The 22,294-nt window shown below is 41.2% G+C and overlaps 1 protein-coding gene across 1 annotated transcript in view; it reads right to left on the bottom strand.

Annotated features, from left to right (window-relative positions):
- Positions 1–21,818: 21,818 nt before the first annotated feature.
- Positions 21,819–22,294, bottom strand: part of LOC149208096 (uncharacterized) — a 101,529-nt gene continuing 101,053 nt past the window's right edge. The window contains exon 3 of the mRNA XM_089394000.1: positions 21,819–22,136. Coding sequence (XP_089250126.1) covers positions 22,047–22,136 — 90 coding nt within the window. The 3' untranslated portion in view covers positions 21,819–22,046. The remainder of the gene's footprint in view (positions 22,137–22,294) is intronic.

The following is a 22,294-nucleotide window of genomic DNA, read 5'->3' as shown; positions in this document are numbered from 1 at the left end:
CGGCTCGCATAGCCTTGTTTGTCGTGGTATTTCCTGCAAAGTGACCCCCAGTGGGTCCGTCTTGTAAATCTTGAAGTACCTTCTCTGGTTCGTGTGCCTCCAGGCACTTGAGAAAAACTCCATTACTGTGCTTTTTGTAAAGCACTTTATGCATCGAATGATATTGTAAGGCTTTCAGGCACAATTCCCTCTTCTATCTGATAGAAAAGTGAGAGGGTACGGTGCCATGCTCAAGGTACTGGCATACATTTGCGTACCAAGAGGCTTCGTTTTCCGTGGGGTTTGCTCACCTTATTTCGTACATTTCAATCTCCTGGTTCCAATCGGTGAGCTCTTCTTCGTTATCCAGAGTGTGTACTGCTTCAGCTGAAAGTCTACAGAGTCCATGTTCTTTGATTGTGTGTACTGGCTTGATTTCAAGATCATATTCTTGCAAACATTTCATCCAGTTCGCACGTCGTTCTCCCAGCTCTTGTTGTACTAGAAATGTACGACTGCTGGGTGGGGGACAAAGACTATGCAGTGGTTCTTCAGCAAATAGGGCCTGAAGTGTTTCACCGCCTTGTAAACTGCATAAGCCTATTTGTTAATGGCGGTATAGTTAAGCTTTGGTCCCTGCATGGTTGCACTCAAGAAAGATATGGGAAATTCATCAATCGCTTCATCTTTCTAAGTGAGTACCGCAGCTAGTGAATTGTCGGAAGCGAAGGTGTATAGTAGGAAATCTTTCTTGAAATCTGGGTTGTAAAGTGCGGGCGCTTTGGCAATGGATTGCTTAATCTAGGTGAATGCATTCTTTTATTTCTTGCCCCATGTGTACACTACATCTTTCTTAATCATGTTCTACATGGGCTTGACTATTTTCGCATAATCCGAGATGAATTTCCGGAGGAAGTTTATCTTGCCCAAGAAGGACTGCATGACTTTCTTGTTGACTAGGTGAGGAATCCACGTGATATCTTGGCCCTGATCCGGATCCACCTTGATCCCGCTCTTGGTAACAATGTGTCTGAGGAGGTTCCCTTCTAACATGGCGAATAAAATCTTCTTGGGATTCAGGGAAATCCCGTATCTTCGGCATCACTCGAAAAGTTTCTTAAGATGGCGTATGTGGTCTTCTCGTCTCCTTGAGAACATAGTCACATCATCAACGTATACCACCACGCTCTTACCAATGAGTCAACGAAAGGCGATGTCCATGGTGCGCTGAAACGTTGCGCCTGTGTTTACAAGCCCAAATGGCATTCGTCTATACACGAACGTAACCCACTTGGTACGGAAAGTAGTTTTGAGTCTGTCAGGTTCTGCTAACAGGACCTAATTGTATCCTGAAAAACCGTCAAGGAGAGAGAACATATGTGCCCCAGATACTATTTGCAAAATATGGTCCATGAATGGCACAGGGTAGTTGTCTTTGTCTGAGGCGCGGTTAACGTTCCGGAAATCGACACATAAGCGGATTTCCATGGACTTCTTTCGTACAGGCACAAGGTTGGAGACCCAAGTGGAATGACGAACTTTATATATGATCCGTGCATCCAACAATTTAGTAAGCTTTTTTTGTATGAGGGGTTCAAGTGACGGATGTACTTTTATCAGCTTTTGTTGATATGGCTTGACCCCTTCCTTGATTAGGATGATATGTTGGATGATCTGCATGTCATAATTTTTCAGGTCATCATACGTCCACGCGAACACATCTCGGTACTGTTTGAACAAGCGGATGAAGGATTTTCGTTCTTGCTGTGTACAACATGTACCAAGATTAACAAACTTTGGATCATTTTTTGTTCCTAGGTTTATTAGTTCGTGCCTCATGGTGGAACTATGGGTCTTGTTGTTCCTTGGCCCTTGGAACCGCTCTTGCAAGTCATATAGCTTTTCCAGTGATACCACACCTTTTGTGATAATGTGGCCTTTCATGCCATCAGCTCCTGCTTGCAGAGAGCGCTCGTGCTCGTCGTCGTCTATTGTTGCATCTTTGAAAACGTCAGTGTTGGCCATAAAATGGAGTATCTATTGATCATCATTAAACATGCATAAGTTATTTATGTTGTCCAGGATAGACGATTTGTACAAAATTTAAATAGTGAATCTATCCCTAATCGGTGACATTCTTGACGCTGCATTTGCTAGTGCATTCGCAGTTGCATTACGCGTATGTGGCACAACAATGATATTAAATGCTTGGAAATTTGAGATTAGTCGCCATACCTCTTCTTGTTAGTTTTTTAGATGTAGTGATAAACAGTGAATGGTGTCACGTACCTGTCGTACCACTATCTCTGAATCACCTACCGCTTTAAGCATGACTACTTTGAGGTTGATGGCCTTCTGCAAGCCCAACACGAGTGCTTCATATTCTGCTACATTTTTCGTGCATTCAAACTCCAAGCGGCTTGACACCAGATGCTTCCTGTTGCAAGGGTCGATCAGAACACACCCGGCTCCTGAGTCGTCTTGTGTTTTTGATCCGTCGAAGTACAAAGTCCACAACCCATCTATACGCGGACCACTTGATGTGGTAGTATTGTTGCTACTATTGTCATTGCTACTACCGCTACTATTGGTACAATGTGTTGTACAAGTTTCATTACCATCAATTGGGCAAGGAAGGGGTCCCAACTGTGTGTCTGGTGGGGTTGGAGCTAGCCGTGCAAGATAACACTCCAATTTTGTCTCAAGGAGGCAGTTGTCGAACATGAGTTCTATGAGAGCCAACGGTTCATTCTCACCATTGATGGGAGTGACATTATGCTTCATGTACCTCTCGGATTCTACCTGGATTTGCTTGCACTTTCCCTTGTACGGAAGCCACATGTGAGACCAATCTATAGCGAAATATCCATCTAGCTTGCTAGACCATTCTCTGCTGAGTAATAGACCATATGCTTCTGGTATGTCCACAACAACTATGTTGATGCATTGGTGGACTCGACTGTCATGGGATAGTCAGATGTTCACGTCTCATAGTTCACCAATGGCTGGTATCGATCTTCGATCAAGTTGGATGATTCGCACAGATGTCTCCCTCCATTGTGCATTGATCTTCTTAGCAATGGAGAGCGGCATGACGTTGGCTACCGCACCAAAGTCAACCAAGCAGTTGTGAACAATGTAGTTAAAAACTTGAAATGAAAGTAGGAATGGAGGGAAACCTAAGTTTTCTTCTTCCATCTGGAGCGTATTAAGCAGTGTGGAAAGTAATCCAGGAGGTGTGTTTGCTTCTTAGCTGGTAGAGGTTGCACTGTCTGCTGTTGCCTATCCCAAAGCGCGCAGCTAGATATCTCACTGACTCTGGATCTTAGCCAACTCGAACAAACTGATGTTCGCTCGAGTTTTCTTCATGTCATCAACAATGTTGTAGTCCAAAGTTGGTTGACTCACCGAGGTGTCTGGGGTGGAACGGATGTTCGTGTTGTTCAGCAGAGTGTTTCACAACTTGCTGCTCATGGATGTACTCTTATCCATCATTATCTTCCCGGACTTGCTTTGTGTTTGTTTCTTTGAGGGAGTCGGTGGATCGGTCTTCCTTATCAGCAGTTTGACCTTTTCTTGCATCTCCCTAAGTGTGGGGGAAGCCCCTTTAATTCTAATACTGTAATGGTCAGTTTGCTTCTAGGGCTGCTTCTCGGTGTTCGTCTTTGCCATTGTTTGGGAGCACTTATACGTGTTCACCGCATGCTCAGAGCTTGATGGCTCATCAGGTGAAACCTCTTCATCATTGTACATGTATTCCTATTTCTCCTGCATATTTCTTCCCGCCTCGAGTGTACGACTGTAAAAAGTATTTGTGACTTTCTTCCAGCCCAGACAAGAGTTCTCAGGATGATGTTCTTCGTGGAAAGAACAAAATTTCGGATCTACACATTGTTCGAGCTGGAACACAGGATTTTGTGCAGTTTTTGGAACGAACTGGCTACTGCTTGATGCGCTGCTTGCCTGTCTCTACCTAGGCGGGTGACTGCTTGCAAATGTGTCTGATCTACATTGTTTGAGTTCAGACATTTCAGTGGACAAGCTCTTGACAAGACGAGTGAGGGTCTCAATGTCGGTTGCTTCCTTGTCTCTACCCTTGCTTGCCGTTTCTTGGGACTGCCTGCTCACATCCTTGGAGTCCTTTATTGATTGATCATCCTTGATGACTCCAACTGCACGCAGGTCTTTCTCAACAATGATAGCCTCTTCATAGTTTTCCAATAGTGTTGGTCTCGTAGCTCGCTTGACGAATTGTACAATGCTGGTTGGCAGTGCACTGGTAATGGAGTCATGAGGCTTAGTGTCTGCTGGGAACCTGTTCAGTATACACGTAAACCTCTAATTAAAATATTTCACTTTTTATTTTCCCTTCATCTTGAGGCTTCCCAACTCTTTGAGTATCATGGTTGGGGTCTTGTCATCAACAAAGTTCTCAAGGAACAGACGTTTGAAAGAACCCGAGTTCTGTATGGAGTTAGGTAGAAGGATGTGATACCAAGAAGTTGCCCGACCGTCCAAGGTACATGGAAACAATATACATGCTACATCGTCATAACGTACCTCAAGGGTCTGTCGATGTAGGTAGAAGTTGTCTAAGTGGTCTTCTGCCTTCATCGCACTGTCAGGGTTAAACTTGATGCTCATTCTCTCCACTCGCTTCGGCATCTTGTGCAGAACAGTCGGGAAAGCCAATGGTCCATGATTCATCCATTCAAGATTTGGGTCAGCCACCTCTTCGTCTTCTTCGTACTCTTCCTCTCCTTCGGAGTCTGATGTGTCTGACTCTGAGTCTGGTTGTCCGTCTCTGCCTCCACCTCCTTCCCCTCCACCTCCTACACCAAATTCTGATCCCGAGATCACAAGAGTGCCTTGTTCACTTTACTAAAGGATGGGAAATTTCTTTTCGTCTTTGATAGCTTCTCCTAGACCTTCAAGTGTGGTAAGGGTTGCTTCTTCCACTGATGATACAACAACACGTGGGGAGTGGCCTTTGGCTTCCTCGTTGCGCATGGAAGATGTTGTCTATCTAGGATCAGTCTGACTACTTTCAAGAACTGGCGAGTGATGGGACGAATGGAGTGAAGGTGTTGATCTGAAGTCTCGTGCTCAACACTAGGAGGTGAGGAGTAACCAACCGCTGAGTCGCGTGTAGGTGAGAGAGAGTGTGATTTAGTGCCTTGACCAGATGTTTTTTGAATGAGTGTGAGGGGAATTTCAGCCATGTACAACTGGTTTCCCTCCTTCTAGTACCAGAAATGTTGACGGTGTTGGACCCGCTAACATTCAAGGGATCACCCCAGTATGAAGTCCCAACTAGACCTCACACCGTTTGGTGTGGGAATCCCATCCGGTATGATGGCCCGATTGCCATTGTCTTAAGGATTTTCCTCAACTCTTGCTTGTCAGCACATGAGAGTGGTTCGCTTTGTCTTTGAGAGTGAGGTTTGTGTTCCTGGTGAGTGTACGTGTACTTGTGTCAATGGTTCTTTCACTGTGAGGGGAAAAAGGTGAAGGTGAGTTGCAGGTTGAAAGGGATCAGTCCCAACTTAGCTAGGAACACACAACACAAAGGACATACACAACTTCCGACGGAGCAGTCCACTCAGATGCGGCAGTCACAACATACAAGGTAAGATAACATGTACAGCACTCACAAATCAGTCTGAGACGAGTGCAATCGTTGTTATAGAAAGGTTCATGCGAAAGGTACGTTTGAGGTCCGGTAGAGCAGTCGACACAGACGGGACAGCATTAACAACATATACAACACATTTCCATTATTATGCATTACGACAAATGAATCAGTTCAGATGTAGAACACATGGTTAAAGCAACATGCATTACAAGTGCTAAAGATCAGTCTTACAAAAAATACAATACATGTGTGAAAACGTGTCGCCCTGTTGACAGGCTTCTGAATTAAGTGAAAGTTCCAAGACACATCATTACACCATACATCACTAACCCTATCAGCAGGGCGTTGGAGCCACTACTTACTCCTCAAAGAAAAGATTACAGACTCTCTTGGCTATGTGGGAGGAGTTGAGGTGAAAATCCCTTTCATGTACAAATAAGGGGGGTATTTATAACCAAGGGTGAAACTGAACCTTGTGGTTGTTTGACTACCCTCATGATCGTTCGACTTCCATGACTTTCCGACTTACATGACTCTATGTTCAATAAGTGGGTCTCTTGAACTTCCACGTTACATCACATTGATTGAAAACAAGCCCATAGTGGAGATGTGGGCAACATGACTCGTGACTTGACTCGACATGGCTTGACATGACAATGTTGGTACATTCGTGTTGCTGTTGGAGTGCATGTCAAGCTAGAGTGTTGCTGAGTGATGGATGTTTTCATGGTGTATCATAGCTTCACCTCAACATGGCGAAGTGCGCAGAGTCTTCAATGGCCCTTGGTTCGCTTGATGAAGCCTTAGCATGTTGTTCTTTGCTTTCATGTTGGAAGGCTTGACAGGCTCACTTGTTTGTGAAGGTGCATGTTCGTCGTGTTCGTCCGCTTCGCATGCTTCGTTCGTTCGTCCGTTGGTGAACCTGTCCATCTGCATGTGCTCCCTTCGTTCATCTCATTCGTCATCTTGACATGTTTGTTGGTGTACTTGTACCTGCAGTCACTAATGACAAGACGACATAAAATCCAAAACCTCCTAGTCTACCATGACACATGATCATTCAAATGCAGGTGACTGGGAGAGGCAGCAGGGTTGTGATGCGGGATGATGGCTTCGGGCAACTGCTGATGAAAATTACGCAAGAGTCACTAAGGGATGCAGACAGACAATTTGAGTCAACATTGACTGTCTAGAAGGTCTGTCTCAGCTGGGAGGCAAAATTGCACTAATTTTGGGAGGGACATTCTGAGTTGCAGGAGTGCAAGGTAGGCATGCTCTGTGCATTTTCCAAAATGAACAGTCAACAAGGGTTGGACAGCCAAATTTGTGCAATTTTCCAGAGGAATGGGTCGGGCTGCATGAAGGGTCAACAGGCAGGGATTGCGCAGTTTTTCTAGGGAACTGCCCGAGAGACTAAAAACTAGAACTGCGCAATTCCCAAAGGGAACTGCCAGTTGGCTTCTGGGGCCACTGGTAGCTAGAACTACGCAATTCCCATGGAATTGCCAGTTGGCTGTTGAGGCCACTGGAAGCAGAAACTAAGCAATTCCTGGAGGGAACAGGCAGTCTGCTGCTAGGAGCTGCTGACTGGGAAAATTGCACTTAGGCTGGAAGGTCGGCCTGCTGATCATCTCTGCGCAAATTTTTGAGCTGAGCTGACTGATGGGCAGCGGGAGGCCTGCTCATGAGCACTGCGTAATTTCAGAGATGAACAGCAAGTCGACTATCCGGGTGGCCAGCATGAGTGCTTCTTGAGTTACTTGCGGGCAGTGCTGCTTGAAGGAACTAGCTTGGTGCTTCTGCGTTGTTCTGGTTGATAGTTGATCAAGTCGAAAGTAGGGTGATGGTCTGGATGTCAATGAGGAGTCTGGTCGTCAGAACTTTAACAAAAATGACTAAGTGTGTGAACAGTAGAAATATGCATAGGTGATCATACGAACACACACTCGCATGACTTGACGACGAAACGACCGAACCATCCAGACACACATGTTCAACATGACTAACCGATGGTGCAAGCGACAAGTGCGACACTCATGATTGATCGTTCATGATCGAGACGACGCTTGTGCGACAGTGAATGTGACTTCATGTGTGAGTGCGACAGATGCTTTCATGGCAAACACAACAAACACATATGAAGCAAAGACTTTGAGCATAACCAGAACACGGTCGCAAGCATGACTTAGACATCAACATGCAGAGACTTGAGTGCAATAAACAAGCAAGGCGAATGTAAAGACTCACACGAGCTCATGGAGTGAACCCGGGTGTGTGCAGTCATCAAGTGAAACTCTTCAAGGGAGGCTCCAAAATTGGTGCAGGGCAAAATTTTGGAGGGTGGTTGTAGCCGCTACAACACAATCCCATCAATTAGATTTTCACTTACCCCTTCATGTTTACATACTTCTAGTACTTTGATTTTTTAGAATGCCTTCGGTCTACATTTCGCTAGAAATCGTGTTTTATCTACATTCAATGCTTATTTGTAAAGGTTGATTACCATATTTTTTTATTAATTATTCTTCAATTGTGGATATTGCTTGGAAAATGAAACTTCTCTTGTATCAAGAAACATATTTTGCATCCCTCTTTTCTTGCTCTAGTTTGGATTTCCCTCCAATCCCTCTCATTCATGTGAAACTACATTGGCACGTCAATCCTACAATAATTATTTGTCAGCCCTGCTTGTGAATAATCATTCTTAATTCAACCTTCTATATATAATAGCCTTCATAATCATAAATCCATGCTCAAACTACAACGTTCATGAGATAAAGGAAGACCATTACCTTGGTAGCCTTGATAATTAGTTAAATAAATAAAAGAGACATGCACTTTGTTTCCCTCCCACAAATTCACAATGTCATGATAGAAAAATTCATTCACTTGTGGCAAGAGAAACAATGTGTGATTCATCAATTATGATTTCCTGCCAATTATTAATGCTAATTTTTAATCATTCTCATTAGGAGCTAATAATGAAGGTGTTGAAAATAGCAACAAGAAATATTAAAAATAACATCTAGAAATTCTAATTTAATTTATCCTTGAATTAAATTGGGAATTAAATTATAATTCTTTTCTCATAGCAACTTGTAATAGTTAACTAAGTTAAGTTGACTTATTTAGCTTAGGAAATTCGAGTTGAAAATTTATCTAGAGTCGTGTAGAGTGATCCCTAAATTTTAGGGGCCCAGGTTGAGTTTTTTTGAGTTGTAATTAGATAACTCAGTCTAACTGAGTTATAGTCAGTTAAACTAGTTCTAATTGTTGGAAGAACTAGTAGAGGTCTAGTAGTGGAGTAGTGCATCACTAGTACCACACTAGTTAACTGAATATTCACTCGTAAATAACTCATGCATGTCAGTTCAGAGGAAGACCCAATTGAGATTAGAGTGCAGGGATAGTTTACTACCAGTTGTATAATTTTCCGAGTTGTACAGATGGTGCATGCAATCAGTTGAGGACCTAAGTTTGGATTGCGTAGTTATGGATGAGGAATTTCCACATTAAATAGAGGCTAATGCCTATAGAAATTGTGCAAGGAAGTAGGTGCTTGGAAGGCAGTAGAATGGGCTAAGTGTTGGCTTGAGCTAGCTTGTGAGCAGAGAGTTAGATCATACTTGTGCAAGGATTGTTCTAGTGTGAACAAGCATTGTATTTTCCTCCTAGGTCTTCTGGTTAATGCAATATAGATAGTCGGCGTTTTGAGCAGTTGCTTTCCCCAAAGAAATATTGTGTTATGAGTGATTGATATTCTTCATCTTTCTGATTATTGTTTTCATCGATCATTATTGGTTTCCGTTGTAAAGAGTAGAGTAGCTTCTTGGCTTGTGTTTTAGTATATTACATGGGTTGTTGAATCTACAATAAAAATATACATGGTATCAGAGCTGAAGATAGTATAGAAGAGGAGATTTCGATTTTGTTGTGCAGGTGAAATTCGAATTTGTAGTTCATACTTCAGAGTCATCAAATGGCTTTCTATGGTTTGAGACTTGAGTATGTCTTGGATGGCAGCTCGAATTACATAGCCTGGAAGGAGAGATGGAGGCAGCACTGGAAGACAATGGCCTCAAGGAATTCATTGATCAAGACATTCCTAAACCTCTAGCATCGGATGCTAAAGATCTGGCTAAATGGAGAAAGTGCGTGGCAAAGGCGAGGCAGATTATCCTAAAGGGAGTTCGAGACCACGTTGTCTCGAATCTCCATGGCAAGGAAACTCCATATCAAAAATATGTGGAAGGCATTAACGGACCTGTTTCAAAATAGCAGTGACTATAAGAAGTTGACACTGAAGGACAAACTCAGAAAGATCAAGATGGAGAAGGGTGACTCAATTTTGAATTATTTGACCAAGTTCACTCATTATCGTGATGAGCTTGGAAGTGTCGAGATTACTATTTTCGAGGACAATATGATGAGCCTAGCTCTTCTAGGACTTCTCAAGGGTTGGCACAATTATCAAGACTCTGTCAATGGGAGGGAGAAGCAACCAAATTGGGAACGGATGTGGTCGGATTTGGTACAAGAAGAGTTTCGACGGAACACCAGAGATGGGACCTCTTCCAAAGAAGTGGAAGATGACTTTGCATTAGTCAACAAAGGAAAGAAATCCAAGGGAAAGAAGTCCCAAGGCGAGGCAGGCGGAAAGAAGATGGACTTGTCGAAATTCAAGTGTTTTCACTATCACGAGCACGGGCACTATGCCACGCATTTCCCACATAAGAAAGCAAGCAAGAAGGAGCCTGCAATAGCTGCAGCAGGTGAAGCTCTAGCTTCACAATTCAAACTTGATTTCACACTGTAATGGGAGGCATATGGTATCTTGACAACGATGCTTCGTTCCATATGACTGGGAATAGAGATCTCTTTAGTGATTTTGAGGAGAAAGACCTCAAGCAGAACATAGAGTTTGGAGATGACGTGAGGTATAACGCTACCAGGATCGGTACAGTTACCTTTCAGAGGGATTCTAGCTCCCCTCTTAGAATCACAGATGTGATGTATGTTCCAGGAATAAAAAAGAATCTTGTTTCTGTCGCGGTATTGGAAGACGTAGCTATGATGTGATTTTTAGTAAGGGAAAGGTTTTCCTTAGACACATCACCATGGGACAAGTGAAACAGATCAGTATATGAGTCAAGAACCCATATGCTCTTGAGGTACAAGATGTATGCAAAGCCTTGAGGAGTAAGGAAAAAGTTAGAGACTTGGTGGTTGAGAGGGAGAGTGAATTACCTCTCAACGTGTAGCCCCAGAAGAAGCCTCAGAAGAAGTCTCACACAATTGTGGATCAGCCACAATTGGAGAAGCAGAGAGGAGACCAAGTGGGGAGATCCACTCAAGAAGAGAAGAAGTAGTCTCAGAAAGTTCTGGAGAAACCACAATTAGAGAAGCAGAGAGGAGACTGAGTGGAGGCTTCCACTCAAGCAGACACTTCCAGTAGGGGAAAATTTTGTTCCAAGTGGGGTAGAGGGAGCACATGCAACCATACCTCCAAGTGAGAGGTGGGGCGATGTGAAGTGATAGTCCCAAGAGGGCATAAATTGGGCAGGATCCATTGAGAGGTTTTGTCTTATGGATCATACCTTGCTACGAGAACCCACAGTACACAATAGCAGGTTGGATCAGTGGCAATTGATGCAGTCAGATATCAGAGTGACAGAGGTAGAGGCTAGCAGCAGCCAGACACTGGAGAGAGCAAAGGAGAGTTAACAACAATGCAGATAGGCAGAGTCAATAGAAGCGCAGAGTTTTCAGTTGACAGAGGCAAAGCTAGTAGCAGTCACAAATTTTGGTGACAAATACATCATACTGATTTAGGTTGGATTCTTTTTTAGTTTCAGAAGTTGTTGTAGCAACAACACTAGAGGGAAGTGTCGCATGTAGAACATTCCAAAGGTTCAAGATCAAGATTGGGATAGATTTGAATTCTTTTCTTGCTGAGAGAGAGTGTTGAAAATAGAAACAAAAAATGTTAAAAATAGCATCTAGAAATTCTAATTTAATTTGTCCTTTAATTAAATTTAGAATTAAATTGTAATTATATTCTCACAGCAAGTTGTAATAGTTAACTAAGTTAAGTTGACTTAGTTAGCTTAGGAAATTCGAGTTGGAAGTCTATCTAGAGTCATGTAGAGTGATCCCTAAATTTTAGGGGCCCGGGTTGAGTTCTTTTGATTTGTAATTAGATAACTCAGTCTAACTGAGTTATAGTCAGTTAAACTAGTTCTAAATGTTGGAGGAACTAGTAGTGGAGTAGTGCACCAATGCATCACCAGTGCCACTCTATTAACTGAAGATTCACTCATAAATTACTCATGCATGTTAGTTTAGAGGAAGACGAAGTTGAGATTAGAGTGCAAAGACAGTGTACTATCAGTTGTATAATTTTCTGAGTTGCACATATGGTGCATAAATCAGTTGAAAAGCTAAGTTTGGATTGCGCAGTTATGGATGAGGAATTTCCACATTAAATAGAGGCTAATTCCTCTAGGAATTGCACAAGGAAGTATGGGCTTGGAAGGCAGCATAATAGGCTAAGTGTTGGCTTGAGCTAGCTTGTGAGCAGAGAGTTAGATCATACTTGTGTAGGGATTGTTCTAGTGTGAACAAGCATTGTATTTTCTTCTCAGATCTTCTGGTTAATGCAATATAGATAGTCAGGGTTTGGAGTAGTTGCTTTCCCCATAGAAATATTGTGTTATGTGCGATTGATATTATTCATCTTTCTTATTATTGTTTTCTTTGATCATTATTGGTTTCCCCTGTAAAGAGTAGAGTAGATTCTTGTCTTGTGTTTTAGTATATCACATGAGTTGTTGAATCTATAGTAAAAATCTACACACGGAAACTATGGAACATAAGGAATATAATCAATGGACATAAGGGTAAAGGATGATGAAGAATGTGGTTTCAAACTCAATTTTGATTTCCAAGCATTATCCAATGATTTTGGAATCTTCCTAATGTCCCTTTAAAAACATGTATTTTAATTAGAATTCATGCCAATTTCAATTAAAACATGGTAGCTGAGTATGCCTTGTGATCAATCAATTTGCATGTAAATGGGCATGAGGAATAATATTTCATGCTTAGATTCTACCCTCTTATCACCCAATGGTTTTTATCAACTTTGAATAACTCTCATACATAAGACACTCAATAAAACACAATCAATAAATAAAAATTAATGCATAAAATGCAAAACATTGTGATAGCAAGAAAGAATAGTGTTAAGCATGCCAAGTCATGTCTAAGCCTAAGCATCAACAAGCTAATGTCTATAGGAAAAAATTTGGCATCCAAGCTCATCCAAGAAGAAAATGTTGCACCAATTGTCTCAAAAGGTAACATGCATGCTCATTTGATATATCATTGTAGCTCCTCTATTGATGTGTTTTTCTCTTAAATGCATTTTTTTCCATACATATCTCTTGTCAATTCTTTTCTAAAATAAAATGCACCACCTACTAGTTTTATTTGTTTTTGTAACTACCAAAGTGTTGTGTTTAGCATTTTCTATGTTTTTGAATTGTTATGGGGTCCATAGAGCCCAATGGGAAAAATGTAGCATTTCCCCCTTTAAATGTTGTTGTAGTTTCCTCGATGTTTTTTCTTTAGTATTTGATACATTTTTGGTTTGTTGTGGGGTCCAAAGAATCCCACAATAGAAAACATATCACTTGTTGAAGTTCATCATTGCAACTCCCCTACTAGTGCATTTTGACTCTTTTATGAATTCTTTAACTTGTTATGGGGTCCAGCCAAACCCATAATGGAAAATTGCGTCATTGACCATCTTGCTTCACTACTTCCACTATCCCAATGTTGCATTTTGTCACTCACTAAAATACCTAACAAAGATAAAATACAAGATTTGTTGTCATTTTTCACCACTACAACTCCTTCACCTATCATGTTTTGACCTATGGTGCATTTTTTCCACCTACCATAGGGCCTAACTAACCTTCCAAGAGAGAGAAAGAAAAAATCTTCTTTGTTTTGTTTCTTCAACTACCACATTGTTGAAGAATACATGTAAAAATACATAAATGAGGAATTTATTCCCTTTGATTTGCAAATGACTAGGAAACATATGAGCATTATAGGTTTGCTTTCCCTCTTGCTTCATGCAAATCAATCAAAGAAGCAATTTTATTTTAAAATGAAAATAATTTGTTTATAATTGATTTTAAACATTGCATTCAATGGTTTAAGCTAAGATAGTGTGAAAACCCTATGAGTATTTATCTATGTAATGTGAAACTACTCTTGCAATAAAACTTTAATCTAGCTAAAAGAGAGATTTAAGAAGCAATGCATGAAGACATTGTTCAGAATTTAAGCTTTCTTAGAGAAGCATTCAAACATAAGTTATAAGTTGTTGCAATGACATAAATTTGAAACCCTCTTACTCCAAACAATCCCATCTCTTCCCCTTGTAAAGCCTAAACATTGACTCAAAATTTCCTTGTTTTGAAGTAGTGGAAATTCAATTAAGCATGTTTGTAAAGATGTACATTATAGCATCCCACAAGAATGATATCATGGAAGTATGCTTTCATGAAGCATGTGAATCTAGTTGTCAACTTGGTCTAATATGGATGGCCAGAAGGAGAAATAGTTATCCCCTCCACTTGGGTTCAAATCCCACTTATGAGACATTTACTCTTCATGAGTCAATTGTTGATTGGACTCTTCTTGAGTTGATTTTTCATAAGTGTTGTCAAAGTACCAATAATCTCTCACTTAAAGACTTGAAGGTAAGACCAATTATATTCCAAGGAAAAAATGAGACTCTAGGCATTAGTGAGTATATACTTGGAATTCGACATGCATGAAATACATGAGCTTCACACAAATTGTTAAGTCATACTATATTTTGGCACAAAGTGAATACACATATCAAATCTTCATAATCAAATAGCCTAGGGAGATTCTAATAAAACCCTAAACCCTAGATATTAATGCTTAGAGTGTCTCTAAGTTCAATGTAAATTTCAAGAGTGGGTTAAATTTAATCTTCATAACAATTTTCCATTTTCTTAAATTCAACATTTCAAAAGTAATTTCACTTAGGCTGAAATTTAGTGAATGGTCTATCTGTTCCTAAAATTTCTCATTAGGTTGTTTATTATGAAGAAACAAATTGTAATTTTAGTCTCTATTCACATGATACATGGTTAAATATTTAAATGTGGGAAGGGATATTTGTTATATGGGTTTCATCCATTCAAAATGTAATAAATACATGCCCATATTAAAAAGTGTTTCTTTAACATAAATAAACATATATTGTTATATACATTTATATTTGTATAAATAGTAATGAATTTATTAATTGGAATTTAATATATAGATGAAAAGAAAATTAATATTTGTATACTACCTATTATTTATAAAATGGAAATGAATATATATATGAAACAAAATTAACTACTATATTAAATATATTTGTACAACACCTTAATCTATTCTTTCACTGAGAATTCAATATTATATAAAAATCTTTTGTCAAAGATTGATCCAGGTGGATATTGGTGGCCACCTGCCAAATCCACTTGGACCCCCACCATTGTTTCTTTCAGCTTTTCAGTTTCCTTAATTCTAACCCAGTTTACTATTTTTAGCAATTTTTCGAGCCCTGAACTTCCGGAGCCATTTTGAGGCCCTAAACAACGTTTTTTAGGAAAACTGGAAGGGAAAACTAGGAAACCCATGTTGCTCTTCCCAAAGTTGTAGTTCTCGGATAGATATTTCTAACGAGATACTGTGCACGTCAAACAGAGATCGTATGCCAAAGTTACGACCCCGGGAAGTTGATGTACCAATTTACCCAAACAAGATCCACAGTTTGGCGTTTCATCTTCTAGGGTTAGGTTTTGGAATGTTAATGGTTTTCCATTGTTTCTCAACAATAAATAGGCCTTCGAGCCTCATTGTAACATAGTTTAGAGGCATGTAGCCGCCACATCTCTTCTCAGAGATAAGCTACCATCGCCCTAGCTGGTTTATTTCCAATTCTGTTTGTAAGCATATTTCAGTGTTTTACATTAATGAAATGAAGTATTATTTCCGTTGTATCTCTGTGTTTATGGTTATCTCTGTAATTTGTTGCATTCCTGTTTAAATCTGGATCAATGGTATCAGAGCGGTCTGCTTTTTCTCTGTTTTTCTTTGCATGTCCCCAACGAGGTCAAAATATAAGGAGTTAGGGCTTGAACTGTTTGAAACTTTGCATGACCAGTGTCGCAAATCCCGACGGCTTCCCATGGCAAATGAAAAGAAAGACGAGGGGTCAGGAGATCCTATCAAAATCTTGCTCGAAGAAGCTCTCGAGCGACAAAGGAACGCAATGATGGATAACTTTGCCCAGATCCTTCAGCGTCTACCCAAGGGCGACGCATTAGCTTCCAGCAGCTACTCTGGAAATGCCACTCCGTTTAAGGTACAAGTTAATTTTGAAATCCCCATATTTGAGGGTCAGATAGACGCAGATGTCGTCGATAAATGGTTAAATCTGCTAGAGGGTTATTTTTGTGCTCATGATTTTTCCAGTCGAGAAAAGATTATTTTCGCTCTTCTCAAAGCATCCCCCCACGTCAAGGACTGGTGGGAAACCTACTACAAGCAAAAGGATGAAAGTACAAGCTCACTGTTTTCAGCCGCACCCACTTGGGATTCATTCCAAGATGCCATCAAGGGGCAGTACTACCCTGTCAGAAGCTATGAGGATCAATATATAAAGTGGACCACACTGCGGCAGGGAAGGGACCAAGACGTGCCGGAGTTTACCCATATTTTCCATACCCTTCGCACAAAGTTGGGTATCAAGGATTCGGAGCAGCATTTGATACTCAAATATCGCGGCTGCCTGCACAAGTACATCCAGGAAGAAATAGAATTCCTGAACATCACCTCGCTCGGCACAGCGTACCGATATGTCGTCAAGGTCGAGCAAAAGTTTAAACAGAAGAAGCTAGACTTTGGATCTGCAAATCTGAAGCAAGGGAAAGGTGCCCCCAAACTGCAGAAAAAAGGACAAAGCCAAGGCGAGGCGGCCCAAGACAGCCCGCCAAAGCTGCAAGCAAAGAACAGCACCGTAAAGCCAAAAAAGGACACAGGAAAGTGGTGTGAGTTCCATAAGAGCTCCACTCACAACACAAGTGAGTGTCGGGGCAAACAGTCACTAGTGGCCGAGCTAAAGGTTTCAGAATCAGATGCATGTTCTGACTCTGAGTCAGAACTCGACAAGGGGAATGACAAAGGGAAGCTGATTATCAATGCGGAGCCCAACGCCACCGTTGTCACCACAAAGATCCAGAAGGAGGAACCCGAAGATCCAGAGGAGGAGGAGCATCTCTTCCACTCCCAGATGTGGGTAAAGGTCTCCCCACTACAATTCATTATCGACAATAGGAGGGAAAAGAACCTCATTTCAGCAGAGGTCATGAAGCGACTAGGCTTACCAACCATAGTACATCCACAACCGTACACCATCGGGTGGCTTCACCAAAGACGAGATCTTCGCGTGAGCCAACAGTGTCACCTTCCATAAAACATCAAGCCCTTCACGAATGAGGTATTGTGTGACATTGTTCCCCTTGAAGTTTGTGATGTATTATTAGGACAACCTTACTTGTGGAAGCGACATGTTGTGTATGAATCAAGGCCCCGTGCTGTTATTGCTACTTTGGGAAATAAATTGTACAAGATACTAGAGGTAGCACCGCCTACCGCCATCTCTTTGATTACTGCAAAACAATGCAGTGAACTCATTTTTAAAACTGGGAAATTTGTTTTCCTGATGATACACCATCAAGGAAAGAAAAAGATGGTGGCCACGACCTCCAGACAAGGCCCCTCCGCACGACAACTACAGATGGACAAGGTCGTGGAGGAGTACGAGGATATCTTCACCTCCCCCGCAGGGGTTCCTCTACACTGTCAAGTCAAGCACTCCATCGATCTGAGCCCAGGTGCGTCGCTGCCCAATGGACCAATCTATCAGCGCTCTATTTTGGAGAATGATGAAATCAAGAGGCAGATTCAGGAGCTGCTACAGAAAGGTCACATCCGTCCAAGTTCATCGCCTTGTGGGAGCCCGATTGTGTTGGTACAGAAAATGGATGGGACTTGGAGACTCTGTATTGACTATCGGGCGCTGAACAAGATCACTGTCTGTAATAGGTACCCGATCCACAGATTGATGACCTCTTGGACCAACTAAAGGGGGCAAAATATTTCAGCAAGATCGATTTGAAGTCAGGATATCACCAGGTACCAATCGAACCCTCCGATGTGTGGAAGACTGCCTTCAAAGCCAAGTAGGGCCTTTTCGAATGGTTGGTTATACCTTTCGAATTGACGAATGCTCCTGCAACCTTCATGAGGCTAATGGATGACATCTTGCGGCCATTCACCAACTCATTTGTAGTGGTATACTTGGATGGCATCCTGATCTTCAACCAGAGTTGGGAAGAGCACCTCCACCACATCCGACAGGTTCTCCAAACACTGTGGCAACACAAGTTATGTGCCAATTTGGAGAAATGCACTTTTGGCATGACCCAGGTTCAGTATCTGGGATACATTATTGATGAACAGGGGGTACATGTGGATCCATCCAAGATCCAAGTCATTCGAGATTGGCCATCTCCAACCACTCTGACAGAGCACCGCAGCTTTCTAGATCTTGCCAACTTCTACCGCAGGTTCGCGTTGGGATTTTCTCATATCACTTGGCCCTTGAGTCAAGTCACCAAGGGAGAAGCGAAAGCGAAATTCTTTTGGTCTGAATCTCAACTGAAAGCATTCACAGAGTTGAAAGATCACCTCTGCACGGCACCAGTGCTCGTATTACCAGACTTGCAACAACCATTTGAGGTCGAGACAGATCTGACTATGCTATTGGGGCAGTCCTCACTCAACACGGGCATCCAGTGGCATATCACAGTGAGACACTTTCAGACACGGTCCAGAAGTATCCCACTTATGACAAAGAGATGTATTCCGTTGTGCAGGCCTACCGACAATGGAAGCATTACATTTTGGGGAAAGAAATGGTCATCCACACAGACCATCGACCCCTGCAGTTCATACAGACCCAAGAGAAATTGCAGAATGATCGCATCAGAAGTGGTCCACATACCTGCAACAGTTCCATTTGAATATCAAGTATAAGAAGGGTAGCACCAATAATGTTGCAAATTGCCTCAATCGACCACTGATCATGGCGTTAACCACTGTGCTCAACTCTTGTGGGCACGAGACTTCTGATTGGCCACTTCTCTACAAAAGCGACCCAGAATTCGGCCACACATACCAGACACTCTTGGAGGGTCAGCATGTTCCATATTTTCACCTCCAAGATGCCCTGTTATGCCACCTGGGTCATCTTTGTGTTCCTTCAAGCAAATGTGCCAAGATGATTTGGGAAGCACACTACAGTCAGGCTACTAGACATTTCGGGGTCGAGAAAACAGTGGCAGTACTGCAGAAGTATTTCTATTGGCCAAATCTTCGACAGGATGTCGGGAAGTACATCAGATCATGCACTACCTGCGCCATTGCCAAACCAACCATCAAGAAGCAAGGCTTCTATACCCCGCTGCCTACCCCTAGTCGACCTTGAGAATCCATCTCCATGGATTACATGTCAGGCCTTCCTTCCACTAAGCATGGAAACGACTGTGTTTTTGTGGTCATCGACAAGTTCTCGAAGATGGCCATTATGGTTGCCTGCAAGAAGAATATCACAATAGAAGCCACTGCTAAACTCTTCTTTGAACGAGTGTGGGTACACTTTGGGATCCCACAGTCTATCATCTCAGATCGGGACAGCAGGTTCCTCAGTACATTTTGGTCCAATCTCTGGTCGATGCTCGACACCAAACTCATTAAATCCACAGCCTTCCATCCTCAAACTAATGGCCAAACAGAGGTTGTCAACAGGATGATCGTACACATTCTGCGCATGTACAACTCATAGCATCCACACACATGGGACGAGAGCCTCCCCTATGATCAACACAACTACAACCGGGCTCTCCACAGCTCGACTAACCACAGCCCTTTTCAGGTGGGCTTGGGATTCTAGCCACTATGTCCCATTGATGTGGCCATGCCATTTGCAGCTACTCACGCAGATTCAACTCATGTCCAATCTAAAACAAATAAGGCAAACATCTTCATTGAGCACATCCAACATATTCGCCAGCAGGTCCATGACATTCTGGAGAAATCAAATGCCAAGTAAAAGCAGCGACATGATCAACATCGGGTGCCACACAAGTTTCAGGTGGGCGACAAAGTCTGGTTGCATTTGCAAAAGGAACGCCTTACCGGAGCCGATCAGAAACTCAGACTACTCCGATATGGTCCTTACACCATTACCAAGGTTGTGGAAGACAATGCATTTGAGCTCAGCATTCTCTCATTCCTTGGCCTGCACCCAATGTTCAATGTGGACCACCTTCGGCCATACTTTCCACCATTACTAAACACATCTGACATTGCAGAACAACTCACACCCATAGAGTTAAACCCAGATTGCATGGAACAAGCTGCAGTTGATCGAATCATGGACACACAGATCAAGCACACTCGCCAGCAAAATATCCAATTGTATCGAGTTGTCAAAGCAAGCCAACTCCTTCACTAGGGCAAGTGGCTCACCAGGGACCAAGTTCAACAAAAGTTTCATCATCTCATGGAGGAACTCAACGCAATGGGGACCATCGCTTCCTAAGGGGGGAGGAATGATCCAGGCAGAAATTGGTGGCCACCTGCCAAATCCACTTGGACCCCCACCATTGTTTCTTTCAGCTTTTCAGTTTCCTTAATTGTAGGCCAGTTTACTATTTTTAGCAATTTTTTGGGTCCTCAACTTCCGGAGCCGTTTTGAAGTCTTAAACGACGTTTTTTGGGAAAACTGAAAGCAACATGTTGCTCTTCCCAAAGTTGTAATTCTCGGATAGATCATTCTAACGAGATACTGTGCGCGTCAAACGGAGATCGTATGCCAAAGTTACGACCCGGGGAAGTTGATGTACTAATTTAACCAAACGGAGCCCACAGTTTGGCGTTTCATCTTCTAGGTTTAGGTTTTGGAATGTTAATGGTTTTCCATTGTTTCTCAACAATAAATAGGCCTTCGAGCTTCATTGTAACACAGTTCAGAGGCATGTAGCCGCCACATCTCTTCTCAGAGATAAGCTACCATCGCCCTAGCTGGTTTATTTCCAATTCTGTTTGTAAGCATATTTCAGTATTTTACATTAATAAAATGAAGTATTATTTCCGTTGTATCTCTGTGTTTATGGTTATCTTGTTGTGTTCCTGTTTAAATCCGAATCAAAGATATACAAATTTTTTAAACTACTCAAAATTTAAGTTAGATGTTTTGTTGAAATAACAGTTGAAATTAAAAAATACTATATTCAATAACATATAATAAAAAAATTGTAAAATAAATTTACAAATTTCAAGTTAAATTTTTTATTAAAATAATTGTTGAAACTCAAAAAATTATACATTTTTAAATTTGAATTTCATTATTAATTTAAGCGATGTCAAAAATTATTCAAAAAAAATCAAATCATGAAAGAGATGGTGGAAGAGACCTAAAGAAGCTTGGGAAGAACGATTGTGTACTTTTTGCACTTTTGGGGCAGTGGAATCGGAAAAGCATTTCATTTTGGAATGCGATGTCTTCATGTGATGCTTTAAGAGACATCACAACAGTTATGGTAGTATGTTAGCATCAATTCATTGGCATTGTCTTTTCAGTGAAAATACTATTAGAAGATTGGGTCAGCTTATCATCAATTTGAGTAAGAAAAATATTGAATTGCAAAAAGCAAAATTTAAAAAAGTTAATAATCCCATAGACTATTTTTTGTCATATAAACGTTACAATACCATCCATTCATTCATTCATTAAAACATTATCAATTACTTACTTCACAACTAATCCAAAAGTTATTAGTTATATAAAGTCCAAATTATTCTATTTTGATCCAAAAACTATCCATGGACAAAGTCCTGTGAAATCCTTATTCTAATTTGATAAAATATTGAAAAAAATATGAGATAACGATAGAATTATTTGAAATATTGAATCACACTGTTATATCTCTCTAATTGAATAGTTTTTAATTCATCTAAAACTTACTTGCAATCCCACGCGAAATTAAATAATCTAGTCTAATTTTTTCCAACAAAAATTTCTTAAAATAATAAATTTTAGTTGCGTAATACAAGTCGACCTAAAATAAAATATATAGACATATTTTACAATTAACTTTGGTCTATGCCACATAAAAGCAAAAGCCTCGACAATGGCATCATCACATTGTCATTTAAACAATCGAAAATTTAGTTTTTTAGAAACGCAACATGATATTCCAGAATAAGATCTTCAACGGAACTTGTTCTTTCGCGCCAATTCTCGTATTTCTTCCGGAGAGGGAGGGTTAGGACCCACTGGTGGATACACCACATAGGAACGCTGCTCCAAGAAAGCACCAAACAGCAAATGCTATCAGAACAAAAGCTTCAGAAACAGTGATTTTAACTAAATTTTGTTCTAAATTTCTATTCAAAAATCCAAATTAGTCGTTTATTCAGGCATGATAAAGAACAACTACAAGAGCTTGAGAACAGTTC

Source organism: Pinus tabuliformis, chromosome 1_2, assembly GCF_031772625.1.
Source record: "Pinus tabuliformis cultivar Carrire ecotype Pingquan chromosome 1_2, CPIR1, whole genome shotgun sequence".
NCBI lineage: Eukaryota > Viridiplantae > Streptophyta > Pinopsida > Pinales > Pinaceae > Pinus > Pinus tabuliformis.
Note: the sequence above shows the minus strand (reverse complement) of the source record. Positions and strands in the feature narration are given on the sequence as shown.